Source organism: Ornithodoros turicata, chromosome 9, assembly GCF_037126465.1.
Source record: "Ornithodoros turicata isolate Travis chromosome 9, ASM3712646v1, whole genome shotgun sequence".
Lineage (NCBI taxonomy): Eukaryota > Metazoa > Arthropoda > Arachnida > Ixodida > Argasidae > Ornithodoros > Ornithodoros turicata.
Window position 1 is genome coordinate 16917108 of NC_088209.1, and position 12109 is coordinate 16929216.

At 46.4% G+C, this 12109-nt stretch overlaps 1 protein-coding gene across 1 annotated transcript; it reads left to right on the forward strand.

The window, feature by feature from the left end:
* Nucleotides 1–798: 798 nt before the first annotated feature.
* Nucleotides 799–3697, forward strand: LOC135369526 (neprilysin-1-like). Its single transcript, XM_064603110.1, has 3 exons — nt 799–975; nt 1082–1471; nt 1996–3697. Exons 1-3 carry the CDS (start codon nt 929–931, stop codon nt 3677–3679), a joined length of 2121 nt encoding a protein of 706 aa, XP_064459180.1. The 5' UTR covers nt 799–928; the 3' UTR covers nt 3680–3697.
* The last annotated feature ends 8412 nt before the right edge of the window (nt 3698–12109 follow it).

Genomic DNA, 12109 nt, shown 5'->3' on the forward strand with positions numbered 1-12109 from the left:
AGACGATTTGCCATTGCGGACTGCGCGCCGTATGACGTCATACTTGGGAAAAATTGAAATTAATCTTACGATACTTTCCCGTCACATATAGAAACAATATTACAGGGTGAGACACGTGAAAGTGTAATGGCATAAGTTCAGTAAGATTCCGAAGGCATGTTTCTTCCGCTCTCTAGGGTTATGGCACCGGAAGGAACAAAGTAGGTGCTGTGGAGGCCGAGTCTGGGAATACAGAGCCGTCAGTATAGTTGAGACTGTTGCAGGTGTAGGGATTAGAAATGTGGTCAAGGGCCCTTTGGCGTGGGACGACCGCTGGCGCGTGCTTCTTTTCCTTGAATGCCCCGTATGGTGGTACCTGTGGTAGGGAAGAAATCTCTCCATGGAGGTGAAAGTGAGTTGACAGAGTCGGGTAGAACCTGCACATTTTCCCTATGTTCGTGTAGAAGCAGCTTTTGAGGGGATTTATAACTGAAGTGGCTGATTGAGTAAGGTGGAGCCTGTCCAGCGCTGAATAAATGCATCTCTCGGCGTGAATGCGTACTGGCCTTTCTTCTGCTTCTAGTAACGTTGTTCTCGTAAAGTTTCCTCGTTAGCCGGTTACTGGCAGTAGTCGAATCGTCTAATAAGTCAACAATTTCGTATAGCTCTGGCCAATCACGGCCACCGCGTGTGTCAGGAAGAAGAAGAAGAAGGAAGATTTAGCGTTGCTCGTGAGGAAACAACTTGAGAAGAAGAAGAACTTGAAGCAGAAGAAGGCCACTGTTCCTAGTGGTGGAAGAAGAAGAAGAAGAAGAAGAAGTGGCCAATCTCCCTTAGTGGCTCAAGGCCATCATCTCCTTGGGAAGAAGTGGATAACGGCCACTGCTCCGACGACGACGAAGAAGAAGAATTCAAGAATTCCAACAACGCCTTGGCGACTTCAGTATGAATGGCAGGTAGTCTTCTTCACGACGCTGCGTCTCGGGTTGAAAACCGGTACATATATTTTCTAATATCATATTGGTAACAAGGAGCTCCCTTTATTACCCGCGATATTTAAGTGCTTGGCTTACAACCTGTGCTGTCTGTAATTGCTTTGCAGCCAGGCCTGCGGCGACCACTTCTTCCCTGAGGCCGCCACAATGACTGACTCTGAGAAAATAGGTCGAGCAGCGAATAATTCCGGAGCTCTGATCAAGCGGCACGCTTGGACCGCGTTCACCTTCGTCGCTGTCGTCCTTCTGGTCTGTCTCCTGGGCCTTTGTCTGCACCTAGGAAGAAGGCTTACCAAAGGCCGCTGGACCGAGCCGTGGTCACCTTGCCAGACGCCCGCTTGTCGTGTGTACGGGCAGATGCTCAATGATACGGTCAATCTGTCCCTAGACCCGTGTCGGGACTTCTACAAGCACGTCTGCGACGGTTGGAATCGACGGCACGCTGACTCTGTTCGTGATGCGCTGTTCGATAATGTGCTGCGTGAAATGATCAAGGTGTAAGTGAGAATGGTTCTTGCTTGTGCTGTGGGGCGCTGGGTTTTCATGTAAAGAGATGTTGGAATTCCCTTGTGAGGAGCGCGACACCCGTATCTGCTCTAAAAGGGGCACTAAAGTCCAAATATTTTTACTCGCGGAATGAAAGATTCCGTTACCTTGACAACAATATAAAAGGAACGGGACCCATCATGTTGTCTCGGAGTTATAGCGGTAGGATGTGATCTACAAATTACTGTTCAATCCATAACATCATCCCGTTGAGGAATGGTCAGAGGAAAGGGAGTTCTGAAACACGCGGGAGGCATCTCCGTCACGGAGAGGTCACGTGCTTTCAAGAACCCGCAGGAATGGCTTTCGCTCCTGTGACGTCGGAGGTCGACGCCGACTCTCGAGGCTCGACACATGTGTCACCACTAGCTGATCACGAGGTCACGTTACTCCCCGGAGCCTGTTAGACTACTTTCTTGATTAGACTAATTTCTTCAGTTCCATAAGGTAACCATTCCTCTTATATCACTCGCAGGATTCATAACGTAACAGTTCCCGAAGGAGGTCAGACCGCCGTCGAGAAGGCTGCCCGCTTCTTCCAGTCGTGTGAAGCATCCGTGCTTGACGGGAAAGACGAATTAGAACAACTGAAAACATTTATGCGTGAGCAACAGGTCTTGTGGCCCGGAGTCTCTCAGCCCGCTGATCCCGTATCTACCGTTTTCCGTCTCAGCTTGTTCATGAGCACAGTTTTTGATGTGGAAACTTTACTAACCGACGATTCGGCCTTCGTTATGATCAAACCTTCCAGTCGCTTCAAGACATTGTACCAAAGGAGGCAGCAAATCTTATCGACGGGCACATACGAGGTCTTCTTCAACATGCACGTGAGTGCTTTTGAGGAGAAGAACAGAGCTTTTATGACATTTCCGGTGCTCATAAGAGTTGAAAATAAAGTCACGGAGCGGCTTCACAATGCATTTCCTTCGAAGTCCGAAGACGGTCTGGTGATGTCACCAAAGCATCTGGCGAACCTCAGTTCGATATACTCGGAGAAAAAGTGGCATGACGTGATCCTCAAAGGGCTTCATCTACCACGGGGAAATGCCTCTCTTTATCTCGTCGTTTCGAATGTCGCCTACTTCACCGAGTTTTTAAAACTTGCGCAAGACATCGGAGAAGGCGCCATGGAGTTCTACGTGGGGTGGTGCTTCGCTCAGATGTCTTCGCTCTACGTTAACCAGAGGTTCGCAACGGCTGCGTTCGGGGACGCAGCTCTGGCTAGGAATCTACAAAGGAAAGAGTGCTTGCTACACGTCTCCTCTTTCATGGGCTGGGCTGTCGTGGCACCCGCAATGAGAGCTCATTTCCCCGGTCGCCTCCAAGAACGGATTGTCGATTTATTCCGCAACATCAGCCAGCGTTTCCGTGAGGATATCGCACCATTTTCTTGGCTGCGCATACATTATCCGTCTGTCTTCAAAAACATGGACCGCAGAGAAGAGTTCCTGAAGTACTTCGGGAACTTTCGTGACGCAAGCGATAACGTAATAACTATGCAAGATCTCGACGAGTACTACGACGAGTTCGGAGACATGGAGACGTCTTTCGTCGCGAACTGGGTTAACGCGGCCCACGCCCTGCGCGAGTCGAAGAGGAAGATCCGTGAGTTCTCCTTCTTACACGAGACGTTCATGAACGCGGAAGGGTACATTGTGGTCCGCACGTCCACGTTCGCGGTCCTGCCCCAGTCGATTCTGCCACCGTTCTACAGTCTCGATGCTCCAACAAGCATCAAGTACGGTGGCCTCGGATCGATTCTAAGTTACGGGCTATCCGGCGTAGCCGTTTCACTTTCCAGAGCTACGGGCAAGGTCAGCGACGCCGAGTACGCGAGCATGGAAGCCTGCCTGCCAGAATCACCCGTTGCGCAGAGGACTTTCAATATGTGGTTTGCGTTCAACGCTGTCTGGAAGGCGTTTCAGGACACCAGGTCGGCAAAGGACATGAGACTGGCAGGATTCAGGAACTATTCCGAAAGTCAAGTATTCTTCGCGTGGTGGTGCTATGGTTTCTGCGGTAACAATGTTCCTCACGCTGCCTCGCTCTGTAACGACGTGCTCGGAGCCACGGAGCAATTTTCTGACGCTTTTGAATGCGCTAAAGGATCGCCAATGAATCCAGAAAAGAAGTGTTTGGTTAATACTATGGAGAAATAAATATGTTCTGTATCTGCATGTCGGGTGTCATTTTGTTAAGCAATCTAACTACTCTATTGTCTTCATCAATCATTCTCCTTATGGTATGTTTGACGAGTAACTTCCGCGTTAGGATGGTGGAAACCCAGTGCTCTTATTACATTCGGATGGTTCTTTTTCGAGCGCTCGCCTCCGATTCTCCGCGTACTCTGGTCCCCAGCAGTCAGAGTAGTTGCAAGATCTGGCAGGCTTCCGGTCACGTGACTATTGGCCATTTCACTGAGAATCTTGGCCTGAATCACCTCCACGCTGTTCTTTTGGGGGACACCGGAAGTTAGACTCGTCCCCTTGCTCGAAGATACCATTTGGTTGTGTCGTGACCCCACAGGGATCAACGATGAAAGCAACTTGAGGCTTTGTTTGTACCTGTCCCTTCTATGTTGTTCCAGCCTCAGAACATCAGTATCTCTTGTTCCCCCAGGGATCTTTTCGCACTGCGTAGTCTGTCTTATGTGTTCCAGCTGGCACTTATGTTGCTGTGACAATAAATTAAAATTTAACTGCTCTGTTGTGGAGACATGGGAAAGTGTAAAGACAAACGAGCAAATAAATACGAGATTAAGTGAGTTGATTGACCCGACGTTGCGAACACCTCATCGCGCTTCACTTCATTGCCAGAGAACCATATTCAAGTTCAATTTTCGCTAAGCCAAAGAATGTAATGGGCTCCGTATACACTCGGTTATGTAGAACAAAAAAAAAAAAAAAAAAACGAAGAAGAAACCGCGCGTGAGGACCGGGAAGCCAGAAAGAAAAAAGAAAAAGAAGTGGTATGTCCGTCTGTGATGAAGGCGATCAAAATTTACGAGCAAATGGACGATAGAGCGACGATGTAGCCCATATGAATGCTAACCACGTTAATTTCGCCTCTTGCACCTGGAAAGTGTAGTCGGGGAAAAACGCGCGGGAGTGCGGTTGATGAGCGCGCTACTTTTGATCTTGAGCGTGCGCTCGCGGGAGGATCGGCGCCTTGCATATTTTATAACCAGGAAAGGATCTAATTTGCAACTAATTAGCTCTCAATAATTCGAACGTGTGGATCAGGAAGGACATACGGAATTCCGTATTAAGGCTGCTTCCTTCCACCTGAGACTTTGGTATGCAAATGGCCGGTTATACGCTCATGTCCGCCTCACCTTAATTACATTGCAGCTTGTCAAGCGAGTGTTATGTACTTGGAAAATATGCTGCGGAGCCTTGACTAAGGTGTCGTAGGATTGCTTCGTTCGAGTGTTTTTTTTAATTTTTTTTTATTCGCGGTAATACTTTGCCCAGTCCCTTTCATTTTGTGTGTGTGTGTGCGTGACTGAACAGTTTGCTATACAGGAAAGTATTTGCAATTTCTCATCAGTCTTAGTTCAGTCTTCAATAGAGCCGATGGATGTTATTTTGCGTGTTGGCTTTTGCGAAGTTTATGACTTTTCAAGAAACCATTGATATTCAAATAGAAGGATGGCAGGTCCGTAGAGCGACAGCCCTGCATAACGCTCCTGCGGGGAGGGTCTAACCGGAACATCTTCAGCATTAGGCGCTGTTATGCAATTGTCCTCATCATTAAAACGTTATCGTGAAATATCGTGAAATTGTCCTCATCATTAAAGTAGTTGCTGTTCTTCCAACTACAGCTGGATTATGACTGATGCTTAGCCTCGGGTATTAGAGGCCTTACGGGGTCATTCACCGTGTAGATCAGCCCGCGTAGAGCAAGTGACAGAGACCACGTGACCAAAATTTACAGGGGAGGATGTGAAGCCACCGTATGTGAACGCGTTTGGTACAATGGCAAAAGGTACAGGCAATTCTATTTCCCGTGTATAAATATCGCTAAAACATTGTTCTCCCCTGTCGTTATCCTGATCGCAATATTTACAAACGACTAGTACGTGCAGTAGAGCGTGCACTTTAAGAAAAAAAAGGAGTATTTTGACTCCTTTTGGGGACTAAATGCATTGCCACAAAAAATAGTCCCTTTCGGGAGTAAATGCACGGGAGTAAATGAATGTCACAGAGTGGAGACTGCATTTCACGCGCTGTTGTAAGAGTCCCAAGTACATAATTGGTATGCATGCATGAAAATACTTTGAAGCAAACCGTCAGCCGTGATATATCGAGTGATATAAAATCTTGCGCCATACATGGGGCACAATTTGCGAAGAAAGATGCGCTAACTGTTTCTTACTCTGTGACTGGAAAATTGCTACTTTGGCTGAGTTATATAGCCTTATGCCCTTCAAACTGACCAAGGGCACATATTTACGTAGACTGTTGCATTCAGGAGACCATTCGCGAAGTTCAGTGACAATTTGCAGTCCTGGGGAGTAAATGTCGGGACTAAATCTCGGGTTACGTGACTATAATGGGGAGTAATTGCAGACTAGGGGAGTAGAAGCTGCAATTACTCCCCGTTTTACTCCTTTTTTTTTTCTTAGAGTGTGGTTATATAACGAAATCAACCAGAGCAGGAAAAATTCGATATAGAGCGGTTGTGTGATGTAAGTGGAAATTGCCCAAAGACAGTCGCACAGTATAGCTTCGGAAGTGCATGGAAGCGCTGGGGGTTCCTTAAAGAAAAGTATTATGGGTTAATAGGCACACTCTAAATCGTTTTACACCTAAAAGGGTGTAAATCAAAATGTTCATGGCGCACACCTTTTAAGGTGTATTTTAACACCCTCATGGCAATTGGGGTGTAAAGGGTGTAACGCCGAATAAAACTGCTGGTTTGTGGAAATAAGCTGGTAACTGTGTATTCACAATTACCAGCATATTGCCTATAATCACATTGAGGTCCATATATGTATGCACATCAAGGTGATTAAATATGTGTGTAAACATGCACAGCCGACATACAGACAATCATGTATGGCGTGGCAGCTGTGCATGGCAATGAAGCATGGCAGCTGTATATAGTTTTTCGTGAAACTGTAGACCTTCTCATGAGCAGGCACCTCCCCCATATGCATGTTCATTACTTAGAACGCTGCATTTATTCGTTTCTTCAAGGCTTTGCAGTGTTGTACCCACAAATATCTAACCACTGTAAAATGCATTACGCTGTTCATTATCCGCGACTCATCATGATGTTTGGTCCTTTCCTATCTGTATAGTTGTACGCGTTTTGAATGGAAACACCAGCATTTTAAAGATGTTGCTAGAAAAACTCGACATATTAAGAACATAACCCTTTCATTAGCGAGAAGACATCAATTTTATCAAATGTATGTGTGGTCGCAGCCCTTCATCAGAAATGCCACATCTACTGATGGTTCCAAGGAGATTCAAGCAGAATCTATAGTCTATGTGAAAAGTGCAGTTGATAATGATAACACATTTGCTGTTGGCTGTTGTTGCCAAAGAATCTTCAGAGTATAGGACTTACCCGTGTTTATTGAGATTGCAGGCATACATGTTATTAACTCTGATACCATTTTTCTCATACAAACATTAACTACTGTTGAGTATGATGAGCACTATCATGTATTTGTTCTGTCTTGCAATGAGGAGCAAAGTGTTTTAAGAAATTTAAGCACTATCTCAACAGACCTTCTAAATCTGCATGCATTACCAGATGGTAGACTTGTTGTAAATCCAGGCCATGCACTGTTGTGATGTAACTTCCTGTTCCCTGTTGTTGTATATATTTACTTTTGTTCATGTGAACGAAAACAAACATACTCCCTTTCTACACCCAGGCGACACACTATCACCATATTTCACCTGAGGGTGGAGTACACTGACGTTACACCCTCAGGAACTTCCAAAACAAAGTTGTAGGGTGTGAAAGGGGTGTGATCTTTGTTAATACACCTATTTTACACCTTTAAAGGTGTGAAACGATTTAGAGTGCACGGTGAATACCGAAACTCATCCGGCGCGCATACTCTAAGAAAGAACAAAACGAGAAGTTTTAGTTGAAGTATTACACCTGCCACACGGGCACGAAAAATGACATGAAGTGCGTAATGAGTTACGTCTTAATGTCGCTCGTGCCATGCTATACGGAGATATTTAATAGCATTCGTCCGAGTGACATTTTCCGCGTAATGAGATCGCCACAACTCATTCGCCCACGAAATGCGTATACCCTCGCCCCATTATCTGAGCACAAATTTGAAGCTTCCATAAAGCCACTCTGCACTGCGCAGTGCGCAATTATTTCATAAATTACACGAAAACAAGCATTATTTTTTGCAAAATGTCTAGCGTTGTTAGCGATTGCGTTTTTGCATATTCGCTTTTGGCGTAGACTACCACCAGACATGCAAGATGACAACTCTTTTCCGACACAGTATGGACCATCGATTATGAAATAAAGCGATTTTTCAAATTTTGTATTTTCAATCTCTTTGAACACGTTTCTGCTCTTCAAGTACCCATCTCTTAGGCGGCTATAGTGGGAGACGCGTATCGACATAATCGCGTTTAATGTCATCCCAATCTGACATGTAGCACGACTATCGTAAAAAATTGCATTTGGGACCCGACTGACGTTATATGCTAATGTCATTTTTTCTTCCCGTGTGACACGGGTCATCGAAAAAGCAGGACAGTGGCGAGATTTAAACCACGTATCTCTCGGTTAGCGGTCGAGCGCCTTGACCAATACGGTCAGGCTAGTCATCTGCTCTCAAACGACTTGCCAAGGAGCTACATGTGACTGACGGAACACGCCATTCCTCTCATAACACTCTCTCCCACATTTCTTCTCATTCGCGCACACATACGAGGCAGAGGCATCTGGGGAACATGAAGGAAAATAATTGTTCTCAGGCTGGAACATACAAGAACAAGTCCCTTCCGAGACCCGCTGCATTGCCGCGAAACTTTGCCCCTTTCAGGACTAAATGCATAGTCCGTGATACGAAGTTTAGGAGGCATTTGCACTACTGGCAAGTAAGTTTCGGGGCAAGGAGGCCAAAAATGAGGAGCAATCGTAACCTATAGAGGACAGCGAGCCGTAATTACCGTGCTATGTTGAGCGTTCACACGGTGCAGGAATATCGGGAGTGACGTACCGCGCACTTAGCAGACGACACTTAGCAGATGACGCCGCCAGCGTCTTTTCCTGTCGTCTGCTACGGAATACCTTGTGGCTGCGTCACAGGACATTCCCCACGGTTAGCAGTGTGCGTGAAAACACGACGTTGGGCGCTCGCACTCACGTGACTGAAAGAAGCTATGACGTTTTTCGCATTTTCCGCTGGAGTATTCTGCGGAATATCGCTCCTGTGAGTGCACTGTAAGCGGAGCAAAAAGCGACCGAAGAGCAAAGGTCACAACGACGTTAGTAAGGAGGGGGAGGGGTGACACGTGCAAGAAGGAGAGAAGACCACTGTTAAGTCGGATTGGTGAGATCGGCTAAGGTCGCTTACCTAAAACGCGGGGTTATTTTTTCCACTGTGGCTGTCATTGTTTTGTTGTTGCTGTCGTTGTTTTACACCGCGCACTGGGCTTGAAGTTATTGTGAAATTTCGCGAAATCATTAAAAAAAAACGTAAGAACTGGTTGCTTCTTGGGCAACCAAAAAACGAAGACACCAGTTCCAGAATGTTGACGCAGATGTTGGCTGGAGCTGCTGCGGCCTTCCCCTATCTTATCAAACCGTTAACGCTGACCCATCTTCTCCTCCATATCAACCCCACTTTCTCCATCGCCCCCCATGACGTCTTATCGTGTGCTTCTTATCCGCCATGCCACATCGTCTTTTTACTTGTTTTTTTTTCTTTCCTCGGAAGAGCAACACCTGGTGGTCGAGCAGCCATGATCCATCATGCTGTAGCCCGGGGTGTCCGGTGACTAATGCTCCCCTCGTAGTGTCATTACGGCCGGACTCGGTTCCCCACCCAGTCCGATTGCGTGGCTTCCGGGGTAGCTTTTCTACCTTGCACGGCGCTGGAGCGTGCTCTACTGCTTCAGCTGTTATGCGTGACTGATGGCCCGATTCCGGGCCACCACTTCGCATCGGGCAACAAGTTGAGATCCGAAGGTAGAGAAGAAGGAAGTTGGCGCGATGGATGACTGCAAAGTTTTGACATAGTTTGGAAGAAAGTGAAGTCGATGGAGTTCCAGGATCAGCGTGAGCGTCTTCTACTCTGGGTGGCAGGTCGAATATGCGCGCGTCAAAACAACCCCAGGTGGTCGAGATTATCCGCGGTCCTACCCTGTGGCACGTAGCAACATGTCGCCGTACACTCTTAAAAAAAAGCGTGTACTTTAACTCCTTTCCTTGCCACATATATAACACCCTTTTGGAGAGTACAATGACGCTCAAAAGGTGTCTCCTCACTCCCTCAAGGGAGTAGAATAACACCTTCTCCCTGCTGGGGAGTCTATTACTCTCCAGTAGGGAGAAAGGTGTTATGCTACTCCCTTGAGGGAGCGAGGAGACACCCTTTTGAGCGTAATTGTACTCTCCAAAAGGGTGTTATATATGTGGCACAAAAAAAAAAGGAGTTAAAGTACACCCTTTTTTTAAGAGTGTACTATAGGCGGGCAAACCTGATGTGTAACATTACAGTATTTCTCCTGGTGATTTTCAAGGCATCGTCAGGTTACAACGAATAACGCAATAGTATAATGAGAACTTTCAGTTACTCATTTACTGTTACTTTAGACCGGCCTCGGTGGCTCAGTTGGTAGCACGTTCGCCGACTGCTACCAATGTTGTCGGTTCGAACCCTGGCGGGAAGATATCATCAACTTGGTGGCAGGGTACAAGTTGCTTTGTGATACGCTGTGTGTTGGGTTAAAGAACGTCAAATTGTTCCCAGGTGGGCAAAATTAATCCTTCAGACCAACCACTGTGGCGCTTCTGATGTACGTATAGTTGTCTCGCGACGTTAAAGACGCGAATTTTTGTTCTTCATTTATTTTTGCATTATTAAGTTACAAAAATAGTCGAAATATAAAAACGACGTCAATGTCACGAAGGAGGTATAGTCTGGAGAAATGTCCTGTGACTACTTAGCCCCTGCAGCTTTGCTTTATCGAACCAACGAGCCGAATGCGTCAGTGCTCTTCGCTTCGCTACTGAACTTCACTTAGTTGTACGCGTGATAAATTATGTAGTGGTATGTACGATATAACGTTGGTTGGCTGTGGTGTTCGACTGCGGTATTCTAAAGCCCTTAGAAATATCCAAATTCTTTTTTTCGGCGCTTATAGCTGCACTCAGAAACGCTTGTAAATAATATTTTGCTCTCCGCATAACTACTTTTCCTTTTACGTTTACCGGACTTCTTCCCGCATAATTACTACTAAATGTATCTTTTGTATGAATAAATAGATCTGAAACCTGCTCCTAGAAACTCATTGGAAGAGTTTATTTCGAAGCGCATTTGTCTATGGGAAGCGAGTTGCTCTGGTGTCCTGGGGAACCTCCTCTATGCCACACCTATATCTCTTAGATAGCAGAAGGTCTGCGCCTTACGTCACTCACGGAGGCCTGCGTCAGCTTTAATAGCTGCTTCGAGCTTTCCTCTTGTTCGAACATCCACTGACGTCATAACAGCACCAACACTTGTAACAGCAGGCCTCCCTGTGTGACGTATATAGGCGCAGGCCGCCCGCCATCTATAGGACGTGTTACTCTATGTCAGTATTCCCTGCTTCCTGCTCATCTCGTTTCTTGCAGACAGTCGCTTTTGTTCATGGTCGTGTAACGCTGGTAGGGACGCCTGCACGCTTGCCCCCAGAGTTGTGCCTAACTCGTTACCTGGTAACGGTTACGTTTTTTGGTAACGAAGTAGCGATTCAGTTACTTTTTTAGGGAAATGGTAATAGTAACGGAATCAGTTACAAAAATTGGTAACTCGTTACTGACGTTACTCGTTCCTTTTCTTCAGCGCAGGGGAACACATTTCGGCACTCCGTGTGGCGCAGTGCATGACGCACGACCACGTGTGACTCAAAGTATCATTGCAGACCCTCGCTGGATGCCTTGTCTTTTCTCTTGTTTCCGTAATTTCTGAGTATCACTCCTTCCCAAGATTGGCCACCAATTGTGCTATGGCTACAAAAAACGCGTTTCGTCTTTTAGGCTTTTCTTGTCTTTGCTAAGCTTCTGGGCGCCCTAAATTATGACGCACCCCCTCGTCTGTTTTTGGGAATCGCTGGTGATCGGTGGCACGAAAACAGGTGTCTTTTCTTGTGTTTTCATAATCTCCGATCACCCCCACTTCGGAAAGAAGGGAGAAAGCTGATACAGACTCATGGTAAGGGGCCGAGTGACAATTGCGAGTCGAGAGTGCAATGCCTCATTAATAAAGAGCTGAAGGCAAGTGGCGGCATGTTTGTTGGCTCCTTTCACTATGCGGCGGTAACGTAAAAGTTACTCGTTACCTGTGAGTAACGAGAACACGCTACTTTTTTATGTTTCTAACGAGTAACGCA